The sequence below is a fragment of the Callorhinus ursinus genome, unplaced genomic scaffold (genome assembly GCF_003265705.2).
Source record: "Callorhinus ursinus isolate GAN/ISIS: 27379988/994484 unplaced genomic scaffold, GSC_fseal_2.0 scaffold23, whole genome shotgun sequence".
Classification (NCBI taxonomy): domain Eukaryota; kingdom Metazoa; phylum Chordata; class Mammalia; order Carnivora; family Otariidae; genus Callorhinus; species Callorhinus ursinus.
Genome location: NW_027397085.1, coordinates 19856952 through 19882740, shown reverse-complemented (window position 1 = coordinate 19882740; position 25789 = coordinate 19856952). Strand labels below are relative to the sequence as shown.

Genomic DNA, 25789 nt, shown 5'->3' with positions numbered 1-25789 from the left:
TGGGAGCAAGGGGGTGCTATTCTGGAGAATAAGTAATGAGATGATGGGTAGTAACAGTTTACTTTTTAGAGGTTATTTAACTTTTGCTTATATGATATTTTAACATAGCATTGGCCCTAATGCTTTTATAAAATAATTTTAATAAAATAAAAACTTTGAGGAAGTAATTTGTAATTAAAGGAGATGATGTGGAGAAATTCTTTGTATGGTACTTCAAAAAATTGCTCATTGTGATTCCTTTAAAATTTAAACTATTTTGCCTCACATATTTAACTTCTGGGACTATGACTTGATTTTCTTCTCTATACTGTATGATTTTAAAACTTCTTAAAAGTAACATAATCTCATTTTTATTATGTATAAATATAGATAGTGAATATGAACAAGATGAGGGGACACAGCGCACTGGTGGCCTTTTTGGTTCTAGAAGACCAGCATTAAGTGGCACAGGTGAGAAATTCTCTTTCTCTCTCTCTCTCTCTCTCTCTCTCTCTCTCTCTTTCCTTCCTTCCTTCCTTCCTTCCTTCCTTCCTTCTTTCCTTCCTTCCTTCCTTCCTTCCTTCCTTCCTTCAAGATTTATTTCAGAGAGAGAGAGACAATATAAGCATGAGCTGGGGGGAGAAGCAGAGGTAGAAGCAGACTCCCTGCTGAGCAAAGAGCCCATTGTGGGGCTGGGTCCCAGGACCCTGGGATCATGACCTGAGAGGAGGGCAGATGCTTAACCAGCTGAGCCACCCAGGCGCCCCAGAAATAGAATTTCTTATTGAATGTTAACAATTCATATATGCTTTTAGCTCTACAATTAGTAACTGAATAGATACATTTAAGTACACTAGGTTAGCTCATGAGTTTCTCTGCTTTTTGATCTGCAGGCAAAAATAAGTGGGCAGCTTTGCCTTCCTTAGAAAATTTGTGCACTGTGAATTATTTCTTCTCTCTTATCTACCAGTTAATTTGAGGTGTAAAGTATACCTTTAATCAGAGGAAGGAAAATTAAGTTTGTAGTGGTTTCAAAAAGAACTCTTGAGGGGATTTGAGGAGAAAATGAAAAAAAAAACCCCACCACATTTGTTGATAAAAATGTGCAAATATGGATAAACTGGTACATTCAGACAATAGAATATTATTGAACACCAAAAGGAAATGAGCTATCAAACTATGAAAAGATAAGGAGGAACCCTAAATGCATATTACTAAATGAAAGAAGCCAATCTGAATAGGCTACATACTGTATAATTTCCAACTGTATGATGTTCTGGAAAAGAAGCAACTCTGGAGAAGGGTAAAAAGATCAGTGGTTGCCAGTCCTTGGGGGGAGGGATGAATAGCATGGAACATTTTTTCTAGGACAGTGAAAATACTTTGTGTGATACATTAATGGTGGATACATGTCATTTTATATTTGTCCAAACCCCTAGAATGTACAACACCAAGAGTGAGCCCTCCTGTAAACTTTGATTATGCCGTGTTAGCTTAGGTTCATCAGTTGTAACAAATGTACTGCATTGGTGGAGGATATTGATAATGGGGGAGGCTGTTCAAATGTGGGGGCAGGAGGCTACCAGTGTATGGGAAATCTCTGTTCCTTTCCTTCAATTATTCTGTAAATCTAAAACTTTCTTTAAAAAGGTGGGGGGGAATCTTTAAACAAAATGTTCAAATGAGGAAAAGATTTAAATTAAATGTAGAATTAAGAGATGGATGGATGAAAGGGCCAGGAATCCTTAGCACTCAATATTTGAATACAAATAGCTATATGTATTCAAGGAGGAGAGCTGTGTTTAAAAAAAAAAGGTGAGCTGCGTTTTCTCTAAATAATCTGCAAAAAAAAAAAAAAAATGCATTACAGGTAATGGTGACACTTACCAAAGCAGAAGTGGCAGTGGAAGTGGACGAGGTAAGTTCTAACTTGGTTTACCTATATATGGTTAATTAACATTATAGTAATCCTAATTTCATTTTTGATATTACAGGTAACTGTTACTGCTTTTATACATTTTGAGGAGTAGACATATACTCAGTCTGTTTTGGAGAGTTAATATTCCTCAGCGTAACAGTTCCATTATAGGAATTGTATACCATAGAGGTATTTGCTCAATGTATGCACAAGGGTGTTCACTAAAGCTTCATTTATAATAAAAAACTGAAAAGCAACAAAATATATCAATAAATAATGGTTTAATAAATCATATCACCCTAAAATGGGATGTTGTGCAGATGTTGAAGATTGAAATAGGTCTGTATGTGCTATGTTTTTTTCTTATGGGATAGTTATTTGGTATAAGGCATAAAGAAAGCTCAGTATACATGATTTTGTACTATGAAAATTTTTTTCAGAGTTATAAATATTTAAATGTCATAATATGAAATTTAAAATGCTTTCCAGACTAGGAAAATAATAAAACTTACTTGATGTCTCTGAAAAATCCTCAGTGATCATTAGTAGTCTGAGAGCATTCAAAGAGACGACTCCCTTGAACTGCCTCTGTTACCCCCCCTTGATTCTTAGATTCTTCATTATAGAAAGAGGTTATTAATGGTTAGTTAAACCATATCTACAAATGTTCAAATCTTGTTGGGTAAAGGATTCCAAAACCTGTGGACATTCAGGACAAGAAAGAGAGCTTACATATAAAAATGTATCTAGTTAGATTTTCAAATCTAATGCAGTCCTTATTCTTTTTTGTGATAATACCAGAAAGTGGCACAGTAGAGGACTAGTTATTTAAAACCATGAAGGTCATGTATGGAAAAGTGTTAACATGACAAGCCTGACTGCTTTTCTTTGAATATCCTGCTTACAAAGTTGGTTTTTTTCCTGGCATCTGGGAAATTGGATTTGGGGAGGGTTCTCTCCACCCTAACTAGTTTACGAATGGCTTACTGTGCCTGGAGTGTTTTTACAACAATGTACTTTTAATACCAGCTTTTCTTTCAGGAGTCTGGAATATTGGTATGTGCCAGGCAGAAAGTGGCTACATTTTCAGCCTCTAATAAAAACCATGGGTACTGAGTCTCTAATGAGCTTCTCTGGTAGGCAGCATTTCCAACATGTTGTCACAACTTGTTGCTAGGGAAATTAAGTTTATCCTGTGTGACACCAGTGGGAGAGGACTCTTAGAAGCTGGTGTCTGCTTATCTCTGGACTTTGCCCCATGCACCTTTTTCCCTTTGCCCATGCTCCCTGTCCTTTCACTGTAATAAATCCTAGCTTGTGAGTATGACTATATTCTGAGTCCTGCTGAATCATACAACCTGGGAATGGTAGTGGGGATACTCCAATACAGATGGACTTTTAGTTCATTTTAGAAAATACATTCCTTTGCTGAGGCATATAGCAACTAGGAAATGGACTGAGCAGCTTAAACAAAAACTGATAACATAAAACAGTATCATCCACATAAAATCAGCATTTTGAATATTAAAATTGTTAAGGATTCTATTAATCTTAATTGTCTTACTCATATGAAGGACTTTAAAGATGTTTGTCCATTTTTAGAATTTGTTCTCTTTGAAGACAAGCAATGAAAATAAAGATGTACACAGCTTTGTATCTTGACTAATTATCAGTATGGATTTCTTTAATTAGGTGGTTACAAAGGTTTAAATGAAGAAGTAGTAACAGGCTCCAGAAAAAGTAAGTTTTACTTTAGAATAAGGTATTTGATTTTTATAGTGAAAGTTCTTTCATCCCTCATTTAAAAAAATATTTATCTCTTTTTTGGGTTTGATTCCCTTTAAGATTCTTGGAAGTCAGATGCTGAAGGAGGAGAAAGTGGTGACACTCAAGGTATATTAATTTTTGTGTGAGCCATGTGAACGTCTGTTGCATTTTAATAAAAATGAAAAATAAGAGCAGAGTTAACCTTTTTTTTTTAATTTGAAGTGAATTTTAATGGTAAACAGTGGGAAGTTCTTCAGTATTTACAATTTGATTTTCAGTTTTTGTTTTCTCTCTCACTTTTCTTCTGGTCCTTGTCATGTAAGCTCTGTCTTTTGTTTGAATCCTAAGGACCCAAGGTGACCTACATCCCGCCACCTCCACCCGAGGACGAGGACTCCATCTTCGCACACTATCAGACAGGCATCAACTTTGACAAATATGATACTATTCTTGTAGAAGTATCTGGGCATGATGCGCCACCAGCAATTCTGGTTAGTGTGATAATCATTTCTGAATTGACTGTAAAGCAAACTTTGTCATGTATATGGTACATTTCTGTAGGTTGTTATTACTGAATACAGAAATTTCATTTTTAGCAGATAATGGCTTAGGTTAGAAATTAAGAACCACATCTACCATATACTATTTGTAGAATTAATGGCTATGTTGAAAGAGTATTAAATTTCATCCTCACATTCCCAAACTGGGATGAGAACTTCATTTAAACTTACTAAAAAGGATATTTTTCCTAGGAATTGAAGATTTCTGCTTCCTAAGTATGTGAGAAAGTCTATCCTAGGAGAATGATACTCTGAGGAGTGGGAGGTTCCTACAGTCCCCTGTTGTTAATGGGCCATTGTTACTGATCAGGATATTTATATTTTACAGGTTTTAAGGGGCCAGGAAAAAATGTCTTTAGAACTAGTGTCTGTAAGGGTACTCTTTAATTCCGTCAAGTAATAATATACAGGCTGTAGATAGTACTTTTGAGTGGGGGCATATTGGTAAAGTAACTTTAGTATATAAAGTGGAATTAACAAAAACTTGAGACTAACTCAAATGAAATATGTTTATGGAATGATCTGCATATGATAATATGGAATTTAATCATACTCTTCCCCCCCTTTCTTTAGACTTTTGAGGAAGCTAATCTCTGTCAGACACTGAATAACAACATTGCTAAAGCTGGTTATACTAAGCTTACTCCTGTGCAAAAATACAGTATTCCTATTATACTAGCAGGACGAGATTTGATGGCTTGTGCTCAGACAGGGTCTGGAAAGACTGTAAGTCCTTTTTTTCACATGTATTCTGCCCCATAATCAAATTATTAATAGTTTTTGAACTTTGGTTCTTCTCAAGTAGTTTGAGTCTTTTTTGTTGGATGGAAGGTTGATGATTTCAGTGAACTGTTAAAATGGGTATTAAAGAGGGCACGTACTGAATGGAGCACTGGGTGTTATACACAAACAATGAATCATGGAACACTACGTCAAAAATTAATGATGTAATGTATGGTGATTAACATAACATAAAAAAATACTAATTTTTTTGCTTCTGAAATCTGCTTTTACTGGGGTTTGTATACTTTTTTTCAAGATTTTATTTATTTGATAGAGCGAAAGAGCACAAGCAGGGGGAACAGCAGAGGGAGAGGGAGAAGTGGGGGGCTCGATCCCAGGACTCTGGGATCATGACCTGAGCCAAAGGCAGATGCTCAGTCATCTGAGCCACCCAGGCACCCCAAGGGAGTTTTATATACTTCTGAAGAAAGAATTTTGAACTATTTCTGGAGTAGTGTTGCAGTTCATAGATGTTTAGTCCATTTTAAGACTGTTAACTCCTCCTGGAAGATGGTAGTGTCTAAAACAAAAGGGGCGCCCTGGGTAGCTCTGTCAGTTAAGTGTCTGACTCTTGATTTTGGTTCAGGTCATGATCTCATGGTTGTGAGATTGAGACCCTCATCGAGCTCCATGCTGAGCATGGAGCCTGCTTGGGTTTCTTTTTCTCCCTCTGTCTTTGCCCCTCCCCGCCTCAAATAATTAAAACAGAATGATTGAGGGTCAGAGCACCAGAGGTTATAAAATGCAGAGAAAGAGAGAAAATCAGTTGCATAATAAAGCTGATAAAATTTTGGAGTCAAAAGAATGAGAAATCGCAATATTCACTGTACCTGGTCTTTAATATGAAGTAACTTCAGGTTATGTTATCTAAAAGAACTCTGATGAGATCAGGTTGGTCTCGGGACTTACCTCTGGGATCTGTTAAAGAGGGTTCCCTGAGATGAGTCTTAAAGCCTATCCTTTCTGAATCAAAGAATTGTGGTTCATGCTATTTTAGCTTTAATCAGCCTCTGTAGTAGAATTGAAAGGATAATAAATGAGTTGTATAATACAGCTGCTGATGAATGACTTACACGATTTTGGAGGTAGATTTTACTGTCTAATTTGCTTAATGAGAAAACTCTAGCACTCTTGCCACATTACCTTCACTAAGGGTGAGTAATCCAAATGAATGATTTCCCAATTTTTGCTGTTTGTGTACCACCTTTGTCATGCATTCTGTGATATTTATAGCTCTACTCCAAAAGGAATTCATTTAGAGTAATTCCTAAATGCAGTGATTTATATCAGGTTATGTGTACATTACCCTCTGTAAATAAGTTTATGTTAAGTATTTAGAATTCATGGGTATGCTTTTTAAATAATTGAAATATACCTATCAAAAGTTGAAGTGTTAAAAACTCACTGAAATAAAAATTGTTCTCCTCTCTCATCTTAAATTTACCAGCAAGGTGGAAGAAGAATCTAGAAGCTGTAAGGGAATAAGGAATAGGTTTATTTCTACAGGGAGAAGGATGACGTATTATAAATTTGTAAATTATGTAATTCAACTTCTAGGCAGCTTTTCTCTTGCCAATTTTGGCACATTTGATGCGTGTTGGAATAACAGCCAGTCGTTTTAAAGAGCTGCAGGAACCAGAGTGTATTATTGTAGCACCAACTCGAGAATTAATCAATCAGATCTATCTGGAAGCCAGAAAGTTTTCTTTTGGGTATGTACATCTGGAATGCCACTCAAAACAAGCTTTTCTTTATAGAGATTTTTCTCACTTATTTTGCGAAGAACTCAGTGCAGTCATGTAATTAGTGTTACTTGATTGAAGTGTACTTTTTCATAATCTTCATGGAATCCCTGTTTATTTTTATCTTTAAAAGAAGCATGTTTATTTTTAAAAAAGAAACATGCATATTAAAAATCAGATGATAATGGAAGTAGAAAGATAAAATAGTGAATATGTTGATGGTATTTTTTCTGGTTGTTTTAAATGCATGTTTGATGCACTTAGGGTGTTCCTAGTAATAATCTGTTCACATGTAACTTCATAATATAGAAAATGCTTATATCATAATCACCCCAAATTTTAATCATTTTTAAGATTGTTTAGGTGTACATATTTTATGTCTCTAGTTTGGGGCATTTAGGTTGTTTCTAGTTTGGGGCTACTATAAATAAAATAATGAACAGCTTGCTAAATAAAGTTTTTCTATTTTTATGTTTTAACTATTTCCTTAGAGTAGGATTTTACAAGTTTAATCTTAAAGGGTATGACCTTACAGCTTTCACCAATATATATTTCTGTCAGCAGTATATGAGAATGCCGGTTTCACTATACATTCTGCCAACATTTTGTATTGATTGCTGCCTAACAAATTACCTAAAACGTAGTTGCTCAAAATGATAAATATTACCTAATAGTTACTGGGGATAAGGAATTGGGGAACAGTTTAGCTGAGTGCTTCTGGCTTGAGGTCTGTTATAAGACTGCAGACAAGATACCAGCTAACAATTATAGTCAACTGAAGGCTTGACTGTACTGCTCCTGTAAGGATCCTTGGTTGTTCTTAGGAAGTGACATCTGGCTTGCTTAGAGTGATGAATGAGAAAGAGCAAGGAGGAAGCTACAGTGGCTCTTTTAAAAACAGTCTGTCACTTCTGCCATATTGTGTTCATTACTCAGCAGGTTACTAAATCTACCCCATACTCAGAACTAACTATGTCATTTGCTGGAACCAGTGCAAAATGAAAACACAGGGTCCTTTGTTCAAAAATTATTAATGAATTTTAAGACAGCATGTAGCAGAGCATTAAACCAAGCTAAGAGCTCTTCTTACCCTGGGACCCTATGTGACTGCACAGGTTGCACACGTATGAAGCCAGCCTTGCACACACTTAAGGGGAAAGAGAGTTAGGATCTATATTTGAAGAAAGGAAGGAATATGGAAGAATTTTGTGTATAACCACCACAGGTAGCTTCACTTTTTTCATTTATTTATTAAGAGGTTAAACTACTTTTGGAATGCTTAATAAATTTTCCTTTGTTAATTAAACATTGTTATTTATCACTTTATCTGATAGGATCTTAGTGTTTTTGCAGTTTTTTTTTTTAGAGCTTTCTATGTAGAAATTATTAACATTTTATTTTCTGTGAATCAGTTCATTTTATTTTTTTACGTAGGCTCCACGCTGGGCATGGAGCCCAGAGTGGGGCTTGAACTCAAGACCTTGAGATCAAGACCTGAACTGAGATCAAGGGTCAGATGTTCAACCAGCTGAGCCACCCAGGTGCCCCTGAGTCAGTTTATTTTAAAACGAGAAGAAAAAACTAAAGTTATTAAAAAATCTAATGTCAAGCTTAACAGATTTTTTTTTTGAAAAAGTGGATATATATTGCTTAGGCCAGTGTACTATGTTGCTTTTAGGCTTTTAAGTCAAGTAAAAAATAACACATATTTTCTCTCTTAAAAACAAAAACGTGCATGGTAAATTCAGATAACATGTATGTACAAAATGAATATTTGTACATGGAAATTTGTTGTAACATTGTGGCAGAAGACAAAAGTATTTAAATGTCTGTCATTCAAGGACTGGTTAAGTTATGGTACACTTAGAATAATAATGGTAATAACTAAATTACTGAATCCTTAGCATTTACTAAGTTTTAAGTACTTTTTATGTATTACCTTATTTAGGCCTAGCAATAGGAGAAAGCAAAGAATCTGTTTAAAGTAATGAGTTTATTTAATAAAGTTTTTGGGTGCCTGGCTGGTTCATTCAGTAGAGCATGCAACTTTTTTTATTGTTGTTGTTAAAGATTTATTTACTTGAGAGAGAGAAATCTCAAGCAGTATGAGCCTGATGCAGGGCTTGATTCCACAACCCATGAGATCATGACCTGAGCCAAAATTATGGGTCGGACACTTAACTGACTGAGCCACCCAGGAGACCCAAGCATGCAACTCTTATCTCAGGGTCATGAGTTTGAGCCTCAAGTTGGGTGTAGAGATTACTTAAATAAATAAATAAACTTGGAAAAAAAACCCCATAAAATTGTCCTGTTCTCTTCACCTCCCCCCACTTACTTAATTCTCCTCCTTATAGAGCCACCTACTCATAATAGTTTTGTATGAATTAGTATAGAAATAACTGGTGCACATGTATGCACTTTAATCCTCCTCTAAGCAAATGGTAGCATACTAAGCTGTTGCCACTCTATTTTTTTAATGGTAAATGTTGGAGATAATGCTTAATCTGGAAGGTATTATACCCCTTTTCTTTTTTGAATGCACAGTATCCCTTTGGATGACTGGACTGTAGTTAGAACTTTTCTACTGTTACTTAGTTTTCAGTCTTTTGATACTAAAAATAAAGCTGGCAGTGAATATTACTGTAAAGACATCTCTCCCCATTTGTTAGGGCATAACTGAAGGGTAAATTCGTACATGTGAATTTATTGGGACAAGAGAAAAGTTTTTAAATTTTAAGAGAGATTAAAATTGTGAAAGAGATTAAAATTGTGAAAGTTTATCCTTTTGAGTGCCAATTTGCCCACACCATGGCTAATGTGGTATTATTACACTTAAGGAAAAATGTGTTAGTCTTCATTTGTCTTCATTTTTAATGTTGACCTTAAAAAAATGTTTAAAAGCCATTTGTATTTTTTATGAACCACTTGTTCATGTTTTTGGCCAATTTTTATGAGGTGGTATTTGTATTTACTATTGTTTTTGAAGAGCCCTTTATTGGATAGATTGCAGGGTTTTGTTTTTTTTTCGTCATTTGTCATTTGCTTTTCAGCTTCTTCCTAGGAAGAATTTAAATTTTTTCAGGTAGTTGAATGTGTTAGGTTTTTTTCTTTATGGATTTCTTTTTATATCTTGTTAGAAACAAATGTATGCTATTCACATAACTAGAAAATAACGTGCATTTTTCTTGTTAATAGGACCTGTGTAAGAGCTGTTGTTATATATGGGGGAACTCAGTTGGGGCATTCAATTCGACAAATAGTACAAGGCTGTAATATATTATGTGCTACTCCTGGGAGACTGATGGATATCATAGGTAAAGAAAAGGTAGGCCCTAGATAGGTAATAAAATTGTGGATTGATTAATAATTTTTTTTGAATGGGAAAGGGAAAGAATGATGCAAAGAGATAGGGGTTTATTAGAGCACCATATATGTTAGGCCCCCATAAGATTCTCTGAATGCATTCTTTTTTTAAAGATTTATTTATTTATTTTAGAGAGAGCATGAGCATGGGGTGGGAGGGGTAGAGGGAGAGGGAAAGACAGTCTTAAGCAGACTCTACGCTGAGCACAGGGCTCAATCCCACAATTCTGAAATCATAACCTGAGCCAAAACCAAGAGTTGGACACTTAACTGACTGTGCCACCCAGGAGTGCATTTTTTGAATGCGGTCTTACGTAATTAGTAAAATAATTCCAAGAGTAGATAAATAGTATTTCCTAGTTTGTATTTGAGAAGACAATGAAATTATGTAATTTATTTAAAATCCCTCACTTAGCTCTAGTGATAGAGCTAGGGTTAGAATCTGGATCTGACTCAGGTCTGTATCCCATATTCCACTACACCGGGAGAAATGGAGTAAATGCTTCTATCTAGTTTCATGTAAGTCGTGATGACATCTTTTCTTCCTGAAAGAAAGCCTGGTTATTAGCATTTGTCTCTTTAAGCACGGGGATGATTGTTAAATTTCTGAATCTTTAAAAAGACATTTAGGTTTATGTACTTATTTTAGGTATTCACATAACACATCACATCAGTAAATCAGTGCTTTAAGTTCACTTTGATGAACCTCATTTGCTTTTTTTAGACTCTTCTCTGAAGGGATTACTCAAAACATGGTCTTTCTTTATAAAGGTAGTTTTCTTTGGATACTTATTCAGACTATCCAGAGAAATCCACCTTGATTTCTCACTAAACCACTTACATGGTTGTACCAAATTCATTTGTTTTCCTTGAAAATGTCTGCTTCTCCTTATAGTAAGTAATAAGTATTCATGCAAAGGTGACAGAAGTTTCTCAGTTGTTCCCAAGTGATTAGAGAATGGCAGATTTATTAAGAGTTTAAAGTGTTAGAGCTAAATTTAACACTTATAAGACATTTGAATATGTCATGCTGTTAGGAAATTTTTCCTTACATTAAAAAGTCTGATTTTATCAGATAATAAGATCTAATCTGTGTAGTCCAATATGGTAGTCAGTAGTCACATGTGGCTGTACAAATTTAAAAATGATATAAAAAATTCCGTTCTTTAGGCATAGTAGCTGTGGTTCAACTACTTAATATAGCTATATGTGGCTAGTGGCTAACATGTTAGTGAAGATCAAGAATTGTTCATCAATATTTAAACAGTACTAGTGTTATCTAAGCATAACAATTCTCATTATTTTATGCATTGATTTCTAATCTTCATGCTTAAGAATTAATTAGTAGTTGGAATTGTGAGGAGCATTTTAGTTTAATATATTGATTAATATTCATTTTCTACTCTAACTCTTGAAAATATTCTTAAAGATTGGTCTCAAACAAGTCAAATATTTAGTTTTGGATGAAGCTGATCGCATGCTGGATATGGGTTTTGGACCAGAAATGAAGAAGTTAATTTCCTGCCCTGGAATGCCATCAAAGGAACAGCGTCAAACCCTTATGTTTAGTGCAACTTTTCCAGAAGAAATTCAAAGGTAACATTTTTTTCTTCTTAAAAATAATTGTTTTGTACATAAATGCTTTTATGAAAGGAAAAGCAATGCGAATATATTATTTTTGAGGGTTTTTTTTTTATGTGAAGATTTTAACATAGAAGTGGATGTATTCCTAAAAAGTTTACTGTATTTTTCATCTCATTGTTTCTTGCCTTTATCCCTGGCTTTGCATTAGGGTCACAGGACCTAGCTAGGATTTAATAAGTGCTTACTAAATGAAGTTATTTTTATATTTATGTCTTCTCTTCAAACCAGAATTATAGAGCTTGGGAAAATTGGGCCTTTCTTAGAAAATTCATGTAACCAATTGTTGACATGTATTGAATATCTTACTATATATACTATATGGCTTGGTGAATTCTGAGATTAGGAAGACACATCCCTTCTAGAATTGTGACTCTTCTTCCTGCTTGCTGCTCCCTTGGCCACAAGGCACCTGAAGTGACCAGAAAGCAGCTTTAGCTCGTAATTCAGTAAGACTCCTCCTGTTGACTCTGGCAGAACTTTTTGCTCTTTGGGAACCAAGACCTCCAAACCTGCAGAATCTATAGCTTAAGGGGAATGGGAAACACAGATTTCCTATGTGGGTCACTGGGAGTGATGGTAAGGGGGCCACTCTTGCTTTGTACTGCTTGGCTCTCAGACTGAATGCACCATATAAAGATTTCTGATTGAAAGTTACTGTGCCCTGTTGAATGATATGCTATCTTGTAAAGAAACACTTCCAAGCTGGCCTGTGAGCTGTTCTTTAAGTGGATGTTCCACTTTCTGTCAGGCTGACAGCTTCTGAATGTTGTGGTGAAGCGGGAGAGCTAGGTTCTTGTCTCACAGTGTCCAAGAATGAATCTCGTGGACAAAGGAGGGAGTAAAGTAATAGGGTTTTATTAAGTAAGGATACAGAGAAAGCTCTCTAGAGTGAGAGGGGTCCCAAATGGGTTGCTACTGAGGGCTTTTAGTGACAGTCTTTTATTGAGAACTGACTGTGAAGCTTGTGTCCTTCAGATTCTTGTGTCATCTTGGTTTGAGCAAGGACTATTGATAACCCCCTTAATGACTTAATTCTTTGAGGCTTGGTCATTTTCTGTGATACACTGTAGCCACCAAAGAAGAATACTCCCTAACATCCAAGGCCAGGTGGTCTGTTTCCTTATACCTTGTTCACTCTGTTTTAGTGCTTCTGCCCGCCAGGAATAGTCTCAGAGCCTAGCCAGGGGCTCCCTATCTTTCCCTGCCTATACTTTAACCCTTTCCTTACTCAGTGGTATGATATGATCTATAGACCTTATGGTTATGGGCCTGCTCCATTACTTCTTTTGCTGTAAAGTGGGTCTCCCTGTCTGATAGAGTGTTACATGGGATCAGACACTTCACAAGTCATCTGATGGGCTGGCTATCGATTTGGTTTACTTAAGAGAGGATTTAAAAATTCTCTCTGTAAGGTTAAAAAGAGCTCTTTATTGGGGAAAATGTCTAAATAATAAAGCATTTGGTCAGTTAGGATTTTTTTTCTTTCTTAGTATATAAAATAATAGTTTCTTATATTAAATGGTGTCTTAAATTTGAAAATTGGTATCTGCATTTCCCTCTTCATCTTTGGCAATTAATAGTGGGTAGGTAATTATCTACCTAAATAGCAGGTAATATTCTGTTGCCTCTGTTTTTTGATTCACCCTGAAATAGGAAGGTATTTGGATATTGGCCAGTCAAAATGACTAATGTGTACTCTCATCACTAGTATTTGTTGAGTGCTTTTTATGAGCCATATTTGATTATAAGTCCTGGGGATATATGGTAAACAAAATAGAAGCCCTGACCTTGAGTTGCTTACAGTCTTAAGTTACTGAAGACTCCTTGCTTGCTTCACTCTCTGCTTTCAAATGTTACAAGTTGCCCATTGCTGTGTTGGAAGTACACTCTGATCATTGCACATGTCACTAAACCATTGCAGCATCCATTTCTGTGGCTTATGTTTTTTTTCTATAACTGTCCCAGATTTATTATCTCTATCCCTAATCTCTTTCCTGAGCACCAAACTTAAGGTTTTAACTCTTTAAGGGCATCTTCTTCAGGGCGCCTTGGTGGCTCAGTTGGTTAAGTGTCTGCCTTCGGATTAGGTCATGATCTCAGGGTCCTGGGATCCAGCTCCACACTGGGCTCCCTGCTCGGCTCAGCAGGGAATCTGCTACTCCCTCTCCCTCTATCCCTGCTCCCTGCTCATGCTCTCTCTCTCAAATAAATAAAATCTTTAAAAAAAAGAATATTTTCTGCTTAGATTAATTACTAGTAACTAATGTCCAGTATATCCAAAATGGAAGCTGTTCTTCAATACCCTCTTTCCTATCCAGTTTTCCTTATTGGCAGCATGGTCTTTCTAAGCCAAAATCCTTTCAATCCTGTTGATTCCTCCCTCATATTGCTTTAACTTTCTCCCTTCAAAAATACTCATTTTAGTAGTTATCTCTAGAATATTTCAAATCTGTTAGTTTCTTCTCTGTTTCCTATCTTAATTTAAGTCCTTTTCACTTTTCCTTCTACTCATTTGTTAGTGGCTTTCTAACCTGTTTCCCCAGACTCTAATCTCAATTTTGTGTTAGTAATGATTCCAAAGTAAAGTCTGGGCTTTTTTAGACATTTATTCAGAATAAACCCTCCCAGGTCTTCCCATCTCCAGAAACTGACCATTTTCAAACTCGACACATGTTGTAATCTTTGCTTCCCCTCCTACTTTATTACTTGGAATCATGTATTTCTTGTCTGTTAAAACTATTTCCTATTGGCTGATCAGGCCAAATTCTGTCTCTCCTCATTATCTGTTCTTGTTTCTTCTTTCTCTTTGCTCAGAATGCTTTTCCCTAATCACCACTGTTCTACTTTCTTGCTTGTTGCTGCTTAGATCCAGCTTCATACTGGGAAGCTCTTCCAAATACACATCATTTCATCTGTTTCCTGCCATTGTATTTGTGAAACTGTTTTAAACACTTTGCACATTTTTGGGAATATAGGAAGTGTTCAGTAGATGTGAATTATTAAAACTAGAATATTATATTAAAATATATTAAATATTAAAATGCTTAATGTGATTATACAAATATTAAAATGTTAAATACTTAAGATATAGTAATTATTTATTATATAACTATGTTTATCTTGCTGATGTGAGCATCTCAGTGGCAGAGAACATCATATCCATTCTTGTACTCCCAGTACCTTGCACCATGTGTGCCTGACACAGACACTCACTAAATGTTTTAATGAATGAAAAGGATGATGGATAATAAAGGATTCCAGATGATTTTGAAATTTGTGGTTCAGAGGGTGCTTGACTCTAGAAGGAGGGATATCAAAAAGAAGCTTTTCTTTTTCTTTTATTGTAAGAGCAGGTAAGGAGAAAGAAGCAGCAGTGATTTATTAAAGTTCTGGAAATGCTGAGTTTGAACTATTTTCATGATATTTTAGGAGGCAGCTAGAAAGTAAGGGACTGCTAACTGGGAGAAAGGAGGACTGATGATAGATATGGACCTTCTCCTTAATCCTAGAACACTCAGCTCTTTGACTGGCAGTTCCCTTTCTCTCCTTCCCTGTGTTTCTGGTGATCTAAAGCAGACCTTATTAATTGTGTGCTGTCAGTGAGTTATGTGTGTGTCAACATGCTGATACCCTCAACCTGTGGGGTGAGCCCCAGCCCCTAGGCCCTTCACCTCTTGTCTGATTTTTTTTGCTCAGTTGTGCTTTATAAATAATATCATTTTTATATGTGTTATGGCATGAAAAGCACTGACCTAAGATCTGGTTTGCTCATAATTGTTCAAAGTATAGTAATTTAACAAATAATGTTATCAGAAAATAACTCCTAGCAATAATATACGTAAAAGCATTTGTGAAGAACAGAATTATTGCCCTAGGCTTGCATTTCAGCTTTTAACAAAAAGTCCTGTTTGTTGTAGTCTGATATTTAAGCATAATTTTTATTATAACAACATTTTATATAGTTTTACATGGCCACCACATCCACTTGAAATGATTGTATCCATAATTTCACACAAATTTTTTCACTAACAGTTGTTGAGTATTTAACAAAATCTTAACATTTTATACTGATCTTTGGAATTAGTCCTTGGATGACATAAGTTATTTACCTAATTTAGTTGTTACAATCCAATATTGAAGTAACACTCGCAGAAATTCAGTGCATATTACGAGTATTAATGGAAGAGGATAAGTTAAGGAATAATCTTTTGTCTTTTAAGGTTGGCTGGGGAGTTTTTAAAGTCGAATTATTTGTTTGTTGCTGTTGGACAAGTGGGTGGAGCATGTAGAGATGTTCAGCAGACCATTCTCCAAGTTGGCCAGTACTCCAAAAGAGAAAAACTTGTTGAGATTCTACAAAACATAGGTATCTTACGTTGTTATAATTATTTTTTCTCATGATTTTGATTTTTAAAAAATGACTAATTTTTAAAAATTACTCTAAAAATTGTTTGGCATGAGCTTTTAAATAAGTGGGTTTTTATTGCTTTTTCTCTAAAGCTTTCTTTAAAAGGTTTTATGATTCAATTTCCTGTGTAAATTATGTAGCAGTATAGTCCTTTCTTCATAAAGATTAAAAATAGGAAGGATTTGAGACTTAAACAGCATTTGACTAAAAACTATTCCAGTAGAAATATATGTATATTTTGTTTTAAGAAGTAAAAAGGCCTACTAACATATCTTTACATCAAACTGTGTTTACTCCACCAAAAGTGAATTCTTTGTTTTTAGTTCCCAGTTTTTGCTTACCAAGACTTCCCATAATCATAGATTCAGAGAATTTTAGAGCTGACGGGGACTTTAAAGATCTAGTTCTGTTTCTTCACAATACTGATGAGAAATTTCTCACCCCCCCCCAAAAAAAAACCCACTGATTTTTATAGAAGGTCGTATTTCTTTGTTTGATTGAGATAGACTTAGTTTGTGCCTGGAAATAGAACTTTTCAATATCACCAGCTAAGTGTACTTACATGCTGTACATTCCCCCTTCCCTCCTTCATTTTAGTAATTGTTTCAATTTGAATGTCACTGTTGGGATGGGGGAATGAGAAGAGAAGGCAGGACACCATCTAATTTCCATCAATGAGGGGGGAAAAAAGGAAGTTGATTTAGAAAGCACTTTTATTTATTTATTATCTTTAAAGATTTATTTATTTATTTGACAGCACAAGCAGGGGGAGAGGCAGAGGGAGAAGCAGACTCCCCACTGAGCAGGGAGCCCGATGCAGGGCTTGATCCCAGGAACCTGGGATCATGACCTGAGCTGAAGGCAGATGCCCAACTGACTGAGCCACCCAGGCACCCCTGGAAAGCACTTTTATAGGCTTGTAGTCTTCAGTTTTTGCTGAGCCTTATTAAAAAAAAAAAAAAAAACCTTTTTAAAACCAAATACTCATCTTGAGTTTGAGGAATATTATTGGTTTGCTTCATCTGATGTTTCATAATATACTGCATATATGGCCTATAAAATTAAAATAATGACTTCTATGGGCCACATACTGTTCTCATTGTTTTACATGTGTTAACTCATTGAATTCTCAAAACAACTTTCTGAGGTAGGTTTTGCTACCCACATTTTAACATTGAGGACACTGAAATACAGAGAGGTCAAGTGACTTGCCTGGTATTAATTGAAGTTCCATATGTGGAAGAGATGATCAGTATGTAGTTTTGTTGAAGTTAGAGCACATTTCTAGTGTAATAACCTTAAGATATTTTATCTGTGAATTGGTGAAATAAAGATTATTTTAAGAATAATCCTAATGAGAATTTTTCAGAAGTGCTGTTTTGCCTTTGAGAAACCTTTGAGGTCAGTGTATGAGCACTATCGGTATACTTCTGTATTATTTAAACTGTTAAATGTTTTGTACCTTAGAGTTCATTGTTCTTGCAATTTATGTATGTGTGTATGAGTGTATGTATGTATATTTTAAAAAATCTGCATGGAATTCAGTATATCCTCAAATTTTACATATTTTGTTAATATAATCTTTTTTTCTACTCTTAAATCTTCTAGCCTATCCTCTGCACCTTTAAAATGTATAGGTATCATTATTTTATAGTAGTATAACCAACTGCCTTTTTCGTAAATTAATTTTAATTGAACATGTATCAAAGATTTTATTGAGCTAGTTAATTAATAGGAGAACTAGTAAGATGTTACAGCCAGTTCGAAGAATTCAAAGAACGCATGTATGTGGAGGCTATTAGGCTCAAATAAATTTACACATAAGTGTGAAATTGGTCAATATCCACAAAGCAATAATCAGCTGCTCCTGAGGAGAAAACTTCATTTATATTTTTATAGATAAGAATCACTTGCATTGCTATCAGTTGCAATAGAGGTATAACAGAAAAAAAGAGTAAAAGACGCATAACCATGAAACGTGTTCCAGACAGTAATTTTTTTTGCTTATTTCAAAGTCTTTCACAGTTTTTCCTGACAGCCTATATCCTCCCATGATCACAACAATCTCAGAGATTATTCTTGGCCACAAGAAAGGTTGGTCTCATGTTTGGCTTATTTGCATAGATGCAACAAGATTGTTAATTAACAGCATAGGCCTCTTTGAGTTTGCTTTGCAAATGTAGAGCCAGACAATACTGCGTAATTACTAAGATCACAAAATTAACTTCTTTCTGAAAGTTTGCGTAAGAAATCTGACATTGACCTTTTAAAAGCCTCTATAGGCTTTTCTTAGATAGGAAACTAAGTCTGGGAAACTCTCAGTCAAATTACATCTGTAATACCTAGAAATTTGAGTGAGCTCCTATCTTCTAAAGGTCCCCGTGTCCCCATGATATTTCATGTAATTGTTCCATTACATCTGTTGGCAATATGCCTTCATGATTCTTTCTGCTTCTGAACTAGTTCTAGAAATTCTGCTTGTCCAGTGATATGGTCTAAAAGTCATTAAAGCAGTGTCAGCATAGAACCTTCTATCCAAGACTATTCTTTTGAAATATTGATAGTTTGAAGTGCCTGATACAGGTTTTTTGTTGTTTTTTTTTTTTCTACAAGGCTTGGAGAGTCTGTCCTTTGTTGAAGATAACAAACTGTGCTATCTAGCTTACAGCACAGTATTTGGGAAAGCATCAAAAGAAAACAAGACTTAATGATCATGGTTAATTTGTTACTGATAATTGTTAAATATAGAAGATTTGATGAGAGGGTTCATAATAAAAAATGCTAATAAGGAAGTGTTGTTTCTGTGGCGTGCAAAATAAAGGTAATATGTTATTTTAGAATATTTGGCATGCCAAAGAAATTTTAGGGGAAATGTTTAAATAAAATGAATTTAAATAAAAATGACTAAGTCTGAAAGATTTAACTGACTTATAACTGTAGGAATCAGTTGCCATTTTGATTTTTCTGCTTGGTTAATAGATCTGAGACTTAATGAAATACCACCTCTGAGCCTTTTTTTCTTCCAGATCTCTTATCTCAGTTAATGTTAGTTCCATTTTTCCGGTTGTTCAGACACAAAGTCTTGGAGTCATCCTTCATTTCTTTCTCTAACTGCATATATCTTATCTGTTAGCAAAATAATTTTGGTTCTATCATCAAAATAATTTTGGTTTTACCATCAAAATATATTAGCTCCTCAGATAAAACAAAGATCAGATCTTGTCACTTCTTTGCTCAAAACCCAGTGGCTTCCCTTCTCAAAAGAAGTTCTTTCAGGGGCGCCTGGGTGGCTCAGTCGTTAGAGTCTGCCTTCAGCTCAGGTCATGATCTCAGGGTCCTGGAATCGAGCCCCGCATCAGGTTCCCTGCTCAGCAGGAAGCCTGCTTCTCCCTCTCCCACTCCCCCTGCTTGTGTTCCCTCTCTGTCTGTGTATCTCTCTGTCAAATAAATGACTAAAATCTTTAAAAAAAGTTCTTTCAGTGGCCTTCAAGACACTATGTGACTTAACCGCCATTACCTCTCTGTCTTCATGTTCTGCTGCTCTCATGCTCATCCTACTCCAGCCAGATTGTTCATTACTGTTCCTTACATGCACCAGGCACACTTCTGCTTCATGGCCTTTGTACTTGCCTCTTTTCTGTTTGTTTGTTTGTTTTTCTTTTTAGCACATCAGGAACACCCATAACTCAGAGTGTTTATATTTGTCCTTCCCTGTGCCTTTTACCGTGCTTCCCCAATTATTTCAGTTCACTATATTGTTTTATTTCTACTCAGATGTCATCTAATTAGAGAGGGTACATCTGAAGTAACCCTCTTGAGACTCTTTATCCTTGTGGGTTTTTTATTTCCTTTTTAGGACTTAATGCATAATATTTGTTTATTATGTGCCTCTTCACAATGAAAGCAGGGGCTTTATTTTATTGCAGTATTTCCAACACCTAGAATAGTGACTGGTGTTTCTTAGGCACTATTTGTTGAATAAATGAAGCCAACTGATAGGAGATGGGGGAGAGAGATTATGAACAGTAATAAAGTTTTCTTTCCATTACTATAAATTATTCTCTTCCCTCTCTAACATAGGGAAATATGTGAAAAAAATCTCTGGCCTATGCTTGAATTTCTACCCATTAAGTACTTTTAGCTAACCAATAAGTATTTTTGACTCATAAGACCCTAGGATAAAGTTTATTAATTTTCTTGATATATGATACTTTGGGAATAAAGAGGTTTGACTTAAGAGAGAATGTTGGAACATGGAATATTGTAGAATTTGTCAACCCTGGGTTGGATGCCTTATAAATACCTAGGGCAATCAAGGCAGAATGAATGATTGAATTATCTTGGGAGGTAAGGAGCAAAGGCATTTATTTAACTAGAGAGGGAAATAAAGGTCCTGAAATGAACTGCTAAGAGTTGGCAGGTAGATATCATTTATTTTGCCCTGAATCTCTACCTTGGTGTTGGACTGGGAGGGCAGTGGGTAAGCTAATTTTTTTTTTTTTTTTTTGGTCCCTAAAGTAGAAAAATAGTCCTTGATTCTTTAACTTTGACATTCATTCATTCAGGAAATATTTGAGTTTCTATTACGTATCAGGCCTGGTCTTGGTCTTGGGAATACAGTGGTGGATGAGACCACTTCCTACTAACACCTCTCTGCCTTTTTTTCCTTTCCCTAATTTTGTAGTTGGAATATTAATTACTGTTACATTGTCTTATAGGTGATGAAAGAACTATGGTTTTTGTTGAGACTAAGAAAAAAGCAGATTTTATTGCTACTTTTCTTTGTCAAGAAAAAATATCAACAACAAGTATTCATGGGTGAGTAGATTAATATGATTTCAAAGTAGGGAGGTGACACTTGTATTTGCCATCAGTTAAGAAACATCAGTGTGTATAACTAACATCACATAATCCTAGGATTAGGATTCAGAGTTTTCAAGATCTAAACTGTTATTTTCATTTTAAGTTTTTATAACAACTAGGTGATGGGATTAAAGGTCTGTCTTAGACTCCTCATCATGAGGAATGGTAACTTCTCAAGAGAGCTTGCTTAAGGTTCTCTGTTCCTTAGATCTAAGTTTTCCTTCAGAATCCAACCTTTCTCTTGACATTTTTTTATTGAATTGCATAAAAATGTCATTAACACAACTTTATTGGCACTTTACTAGTGGATCTAAAATATTAATCCATGAATGTACAGAAATCTGAGATTATAATTTAAAAAAACTTTTTTGATATTCTAATCAAATAGTCATATATTATTTGTCAAGACTAGAAAGAGATTGTTAATAGGTGAGATTTGATGTTTGTCATACTTAAGTTTGTGTTTTAGCTCTCTGTACTACCTGTTACCTTCTGTGTGCAAATGAGGATAACTGTTCCACCCTCAAAATATTATTCTGACAATTAAATGAAATTATGGCTTGAAAAGAACGAGGATAATACCTGGTATGTAAGAAGTAGATAGTAATACTAAATGCTGCTATTTTTACTATTATTAAAAATATATATATGTTGAACTTTAATGGTTCACTGTAATAATTTTCTTAGGCGCTGTCTTAACACATGCTTGCTTTTATTTTTAGTGACCGAGAACAGAGAGAGAGAGAGCAAGCTCTTGGAGATTTTCGCTGTGGAAAGTGCCCAGTTCTTGTTGCTACTTCAGTAGCTGCCAGGGGGCTGGATATTGAAAATGTTCAACATGTTATCAATTTTGATCTTCCTTCTACCATTGATGAATATGTTCATCGAATTGGACGTACTGGTCGTTGTGGGAATACTGGCCGAGCTATTTCCTTTTTTGATCCTGAATCAGATAGCCATTTGGCACAGCCTTTAGTGAAAGTACTGTCAGATGTAAGTTTTAAATGTTTAAAACTGAATGGATAGTATTCTTACCTTATCATTGAAAGTAGACATTAAGGGGCACCTGGGTGGCTCAGTCGTTAAGCGTCTGCCTTCCGCTCAGGTCATGATCCCAGGGTCCTGGGATCGAGCCCCACATCAGGCTCCCTGCTCAGCAGGAAGCCTGATTCTCCCTCTCCCACTACCCCTGCTTGTGTTCCTCTCTCACAATCTTTCTCTGTCAAATAAATAAATAAAATCTTAAAAAAGTAGACATTAAATATATATGTATATTCAGGATAAGTATACTGTTCCAATCTTTGAGACTTGATGCATGTTGTATATGAAATTAATGTGTTTTTTAAAGGCTCAACAGGATGTTCCTGCATGGTTGGAAGAAATTGCCTTTAGTACATATGTTCCTGGCTTCAGTGGTAATGCAAGAGGAAATGTGTTTGCATCAGTTGATACTAGAAAGGTTAGTTGAGGGGAAAAATTCTGAACTTGGCTTCCAGGAAGTTACTCTTTGTGAATGTTGTGGTTAATAATGTGAAGTAACTATAATAATTCAGTAATTATCTGAACCATTTCTTTCACAACTAGGAGATTAATATTTCTTAAAATTTTATGTATGTATATATTTTTGGTCTTGAAAATGAGGGATTAACAATATTTATGCTCAAACATCCTCCTTTCCCAAATTTGCTGGCATTTAAAATTGTAATTTGGATTCTTTTGAACCTTCTATAAGAATTCTTTGTTTTTAGAATTCTGATGGTATTATTAAGTAAGACAAAATACTAGAGGTAATGATTTGCATGTCTTTTTTGATATGTCATTTTATAAGCAGCACCACTTTTATTCAGAAACGAGCATACTAATCATTAATATTTTTGCTTATTTATTGAAGTATAGAGCTTTCACTTTTTCCATTTGCCAAATACTGGTTTAAGAAATCTTTTTCTTAAAATATTTTGTGCAAGTTAGACTTCCCAGGTTGATAATGGGCCTTTTATTTTTCTCAAATGGATTAAATTTAGTTTAAAAAGTTTTTTATTATATATTTGGGGAATACATGGTGGGTGAGTCCCCTTTCTGAGTCTGGGCAATGTAACTTTAGAGATGTAAAATTAAATGTTATTTTTTTTCTTTCTTTTTAAAGAATTACCAGGGCAAGAGCACTTTGAACACAGCAGGGTTTTCTTCTTCACAAGCTCCCAGTCCAGTAGACGATGAGTCATGGGATTAAAGCTAAAACATCCTTCAAGTTTGTGGTATAGTTTTGATGCAGAGAATAAAATAGTTTTGATTTTTGAGTTTTTAACAGAAGTGTGAAACCTGACACCCTTGTATCTTCTGTCCTTCTGTTCTTACTCCCACCCTTAAAAAATATTCTTACTGACTAGTTATGTGAAATGCTAAAAATTACAACATTGCAGTTGCTGATACAAATGGTGTTAACTGGAAAGATTAAAGCATTCTAAATGTCTTGCTTATTTCTACTGTATTCTTCAGGGGTTTTAGACATGTTTCATGTCTAAATGCTTAATCTTAGTGTGGTGTTTATTGATCCTATAACAAGCAGTAGGATTTATGATAAACTTTTGTTTAGAAATTACTGAGTCTCATTTTTTGCTTAAAAGGAGCCTTTAAAGCAATAGTATGTCACTGAAACATGGTAACATGATTTTCATGTAGCAGACGGTGAAAGACATAAGCCTTTTAAGGTGATTTTGGTTTTAGATCATTAGATATGTGATGAAAATGGTTAAATGCAATGTGAGCTCTGTACTCAATGACATAACAAATGTTTGTTTTTATTCTATACAGACTTTCCTTGAAAATAAAGGTTGAAACATGTTTCCCCCTTTGTTTTCCAAGAGCACTTTTAATTTTTCTTTGTTGGCATATCATAGTTCTCCTATATTTTGAAATTTTGAGTCTTGTAAAACCAATGAAGTGAACAAGGTATTACATAAATATACATAAAACATTAGATATTTATGTATAATAGACATTAATACACAGATGTAATGGTAAAAATCATTCTTCAAACTCATACTCTGTCAACAAAACACAATGCTGTTCACTCTTGCCATAATTAATATTTTGATATTTTAAGATTAATGAGAGAATTGTTGATTAACATAACAATAAAAGAAAAAAAAGTTCTCCCCCCCAAAAAAAGATTAATGAGAGAATCCTTTTTTCATTTACCAGTATATATCTTACATTCTAGACATACTAAGTTTAAGAAGTACTTCTTAATAAATCATTAAATAAATGAACCAAAATATTAAGACATGAAACAAGTGAGATGTAAATATTAGACAAAAAATGGTCAATTATTACTGTTTGTTATTGTTAACTTAAGAAATGCAAAGCAATCTATCCCCAACGTATATCTTGTTACATGAATTTGGTTAATAAATGAGGCATCACATATGAAAAGAGAAGGTCTGTTCAACAGATGTTGTTAGGACTAGATGCCTGCCCCATGCCATATTCAAAATCTGTTCCACATGTATTATTAAAAATTAAAACTACAAAAAATACAGTTAAATATGAAACCTTTGAATTGGGGATGAGAGTTGACTTAATTTCAAAGGTCAGAAATCATGAAACAACAGATTTGAGCACAAAAGGATTAGTTGCTTATATAAAGAGTAAACAACAGACAAGGAAAAATATTACTGTGACTACAATGGATTATTAATGTGTAGTTCTTTATATATGGATATGTAGGAATACCAGTAGAAAAATGGAACAAAGAACAGACAACTCAAAAAAGGAAAGTTCAAGTAATGAAAATATGGGAAATATTTAACTTGTATTCTGTAATGTCATTTCGGGGAAAGGTTAAATGAAGGAAAGTGTTTGGGTCGTTACTTGCAAAATACCTGTGTGTCTTAATTTTCTCCTCCATTTTGTTTTGTTTATGAAGAGAATTTATAGGCCATTTGTCTCCCCCCTCTCCCATTTCTTTAAAGAGTTTTTTGGCCTAATTGCTTTTAGAAATTTTTTGAATTTGCATGATTTGTAAAATTACCATAATGGCATTACTGAATCAAATGTAAAAAGGGAAAGAATATTGTACCTAGTTCCACTATCATTACAAACCAACTATAAATGTTCCTATGTTCACTTACTTTCTGCATTTCTAGGTATACATTTGAATGATTTCTTTAAAAAATATCAAAATAAGGTATGAGTAGAAATAATAGAAATTAGAAAAATCAGGTACAAGTATGATTAGAAAATAAAATGCCACAGAAGAGTTTATAATAGGAATCAGTATTCTCCTGCATCTCCCTTTCTTAATTGCTATTTCACATCCCATATTCAGCAGGCTTTCATGATTTCTGGTAGTTGGTATTGTGTGTTTTATTTTTGTCTCAACAAATTTAGATTTCTCTTGGCTTTCCCTATAATAGGTAAAGATTTAACTTATGTCACTCTCACTTTCTTGGTAGCTTTAATAGAGTAAGAGATATACTTTATGAGGTAATGATAAAGGCTCCCTTTCTCTTTTTTATGGCTCTTACCCTGTATCATCTGTAAACTGTACATTTACATTTCCAGAGTTAAAATGTCCACTCTATTCTATAACCATAAAGTCTCTCTTCTTTTATTTATGGGTTGATTCTAAATTGGAAATCAGTAGGTAGGTTTTACATTATATAAATATTGTTTGATGAATGGACCAATTAACACAGTCTGATTTCCTTTCTTTTACTTATTTTTCCAATTTTATGATCTGTGTTTCCAGGGAGAATTA

At 34.7% G+C, this 25789-nt stretch overlaps 1 protein-coding gene across 12 annotated transcripts in view; it reads left to right on the top strand.

Moving 5' to 3' along the window:
- The window catches only part of DDX4 (DEAD-box helicase 4), a 71084-nt gene extending 47185 nt beyond the window's left edge, over positions 1 to 23899 (top strand). For 10 of the 12 annotated variants that reach the window (XM_073905484.1, XM_073905482.1, XM_073905483.1 and 7 more), the window contains 14 exons: positions 370 to 450; positions 1850 to 1897; positions 3590 to 3637; positions 3743 to 3790; positions 4013 to 4155; positions 4798 to 4950; positions 6565 to 6719; positions 9948 to 10077; positions 11545 to 11711; positions 15980 to 16125; positions 20886 to 20985; positions 21753 to 22023; positions 22379 to 22489; positions 23174 to 23899. In XM_073905484.1, coding sequence (XP_073761585.1) covers positions 370 to 450; positions 1850 to 1897; positions 3590 to 3637; positions 3743 to 3790; positions 4013 to 4155; positions 4798 to 4950; positions 6565 to 6719; positions 9948 to 10077; positions 11545 to 11711; positions 15980 to 16125; positions 20886 to 20985; positions 21753 to 22023; positions 22379 to 22489; positions 23174 to 23260 — 1688 coding nt within the window. In that variant the 3' untranslated portion in view covers positions 23261 to 23899. The remainder of the gene's footprint in view (positions 1 to 369; positions 451 to 1849; positions 1898 to 3589; positions 3638 to 3742; positions 3791 to 4012; positions 4156 to 4797; positions 4951 to 6564; positions 6720 to 9947; positions 10078 to 11544; positions 11712 to 15979; positions 16126 to 20885; positions 20986 to 21752; positions 22024 to 22378; positions 22490 to 23173) is intronic. The other 2 variants (XM_073905480.1, XM_073905476.1) reach the window with 1 other exon arrangement.
- The last annotated feature ends 1890 nt before the right edge of the window (positions 23900 to 25789 follow it).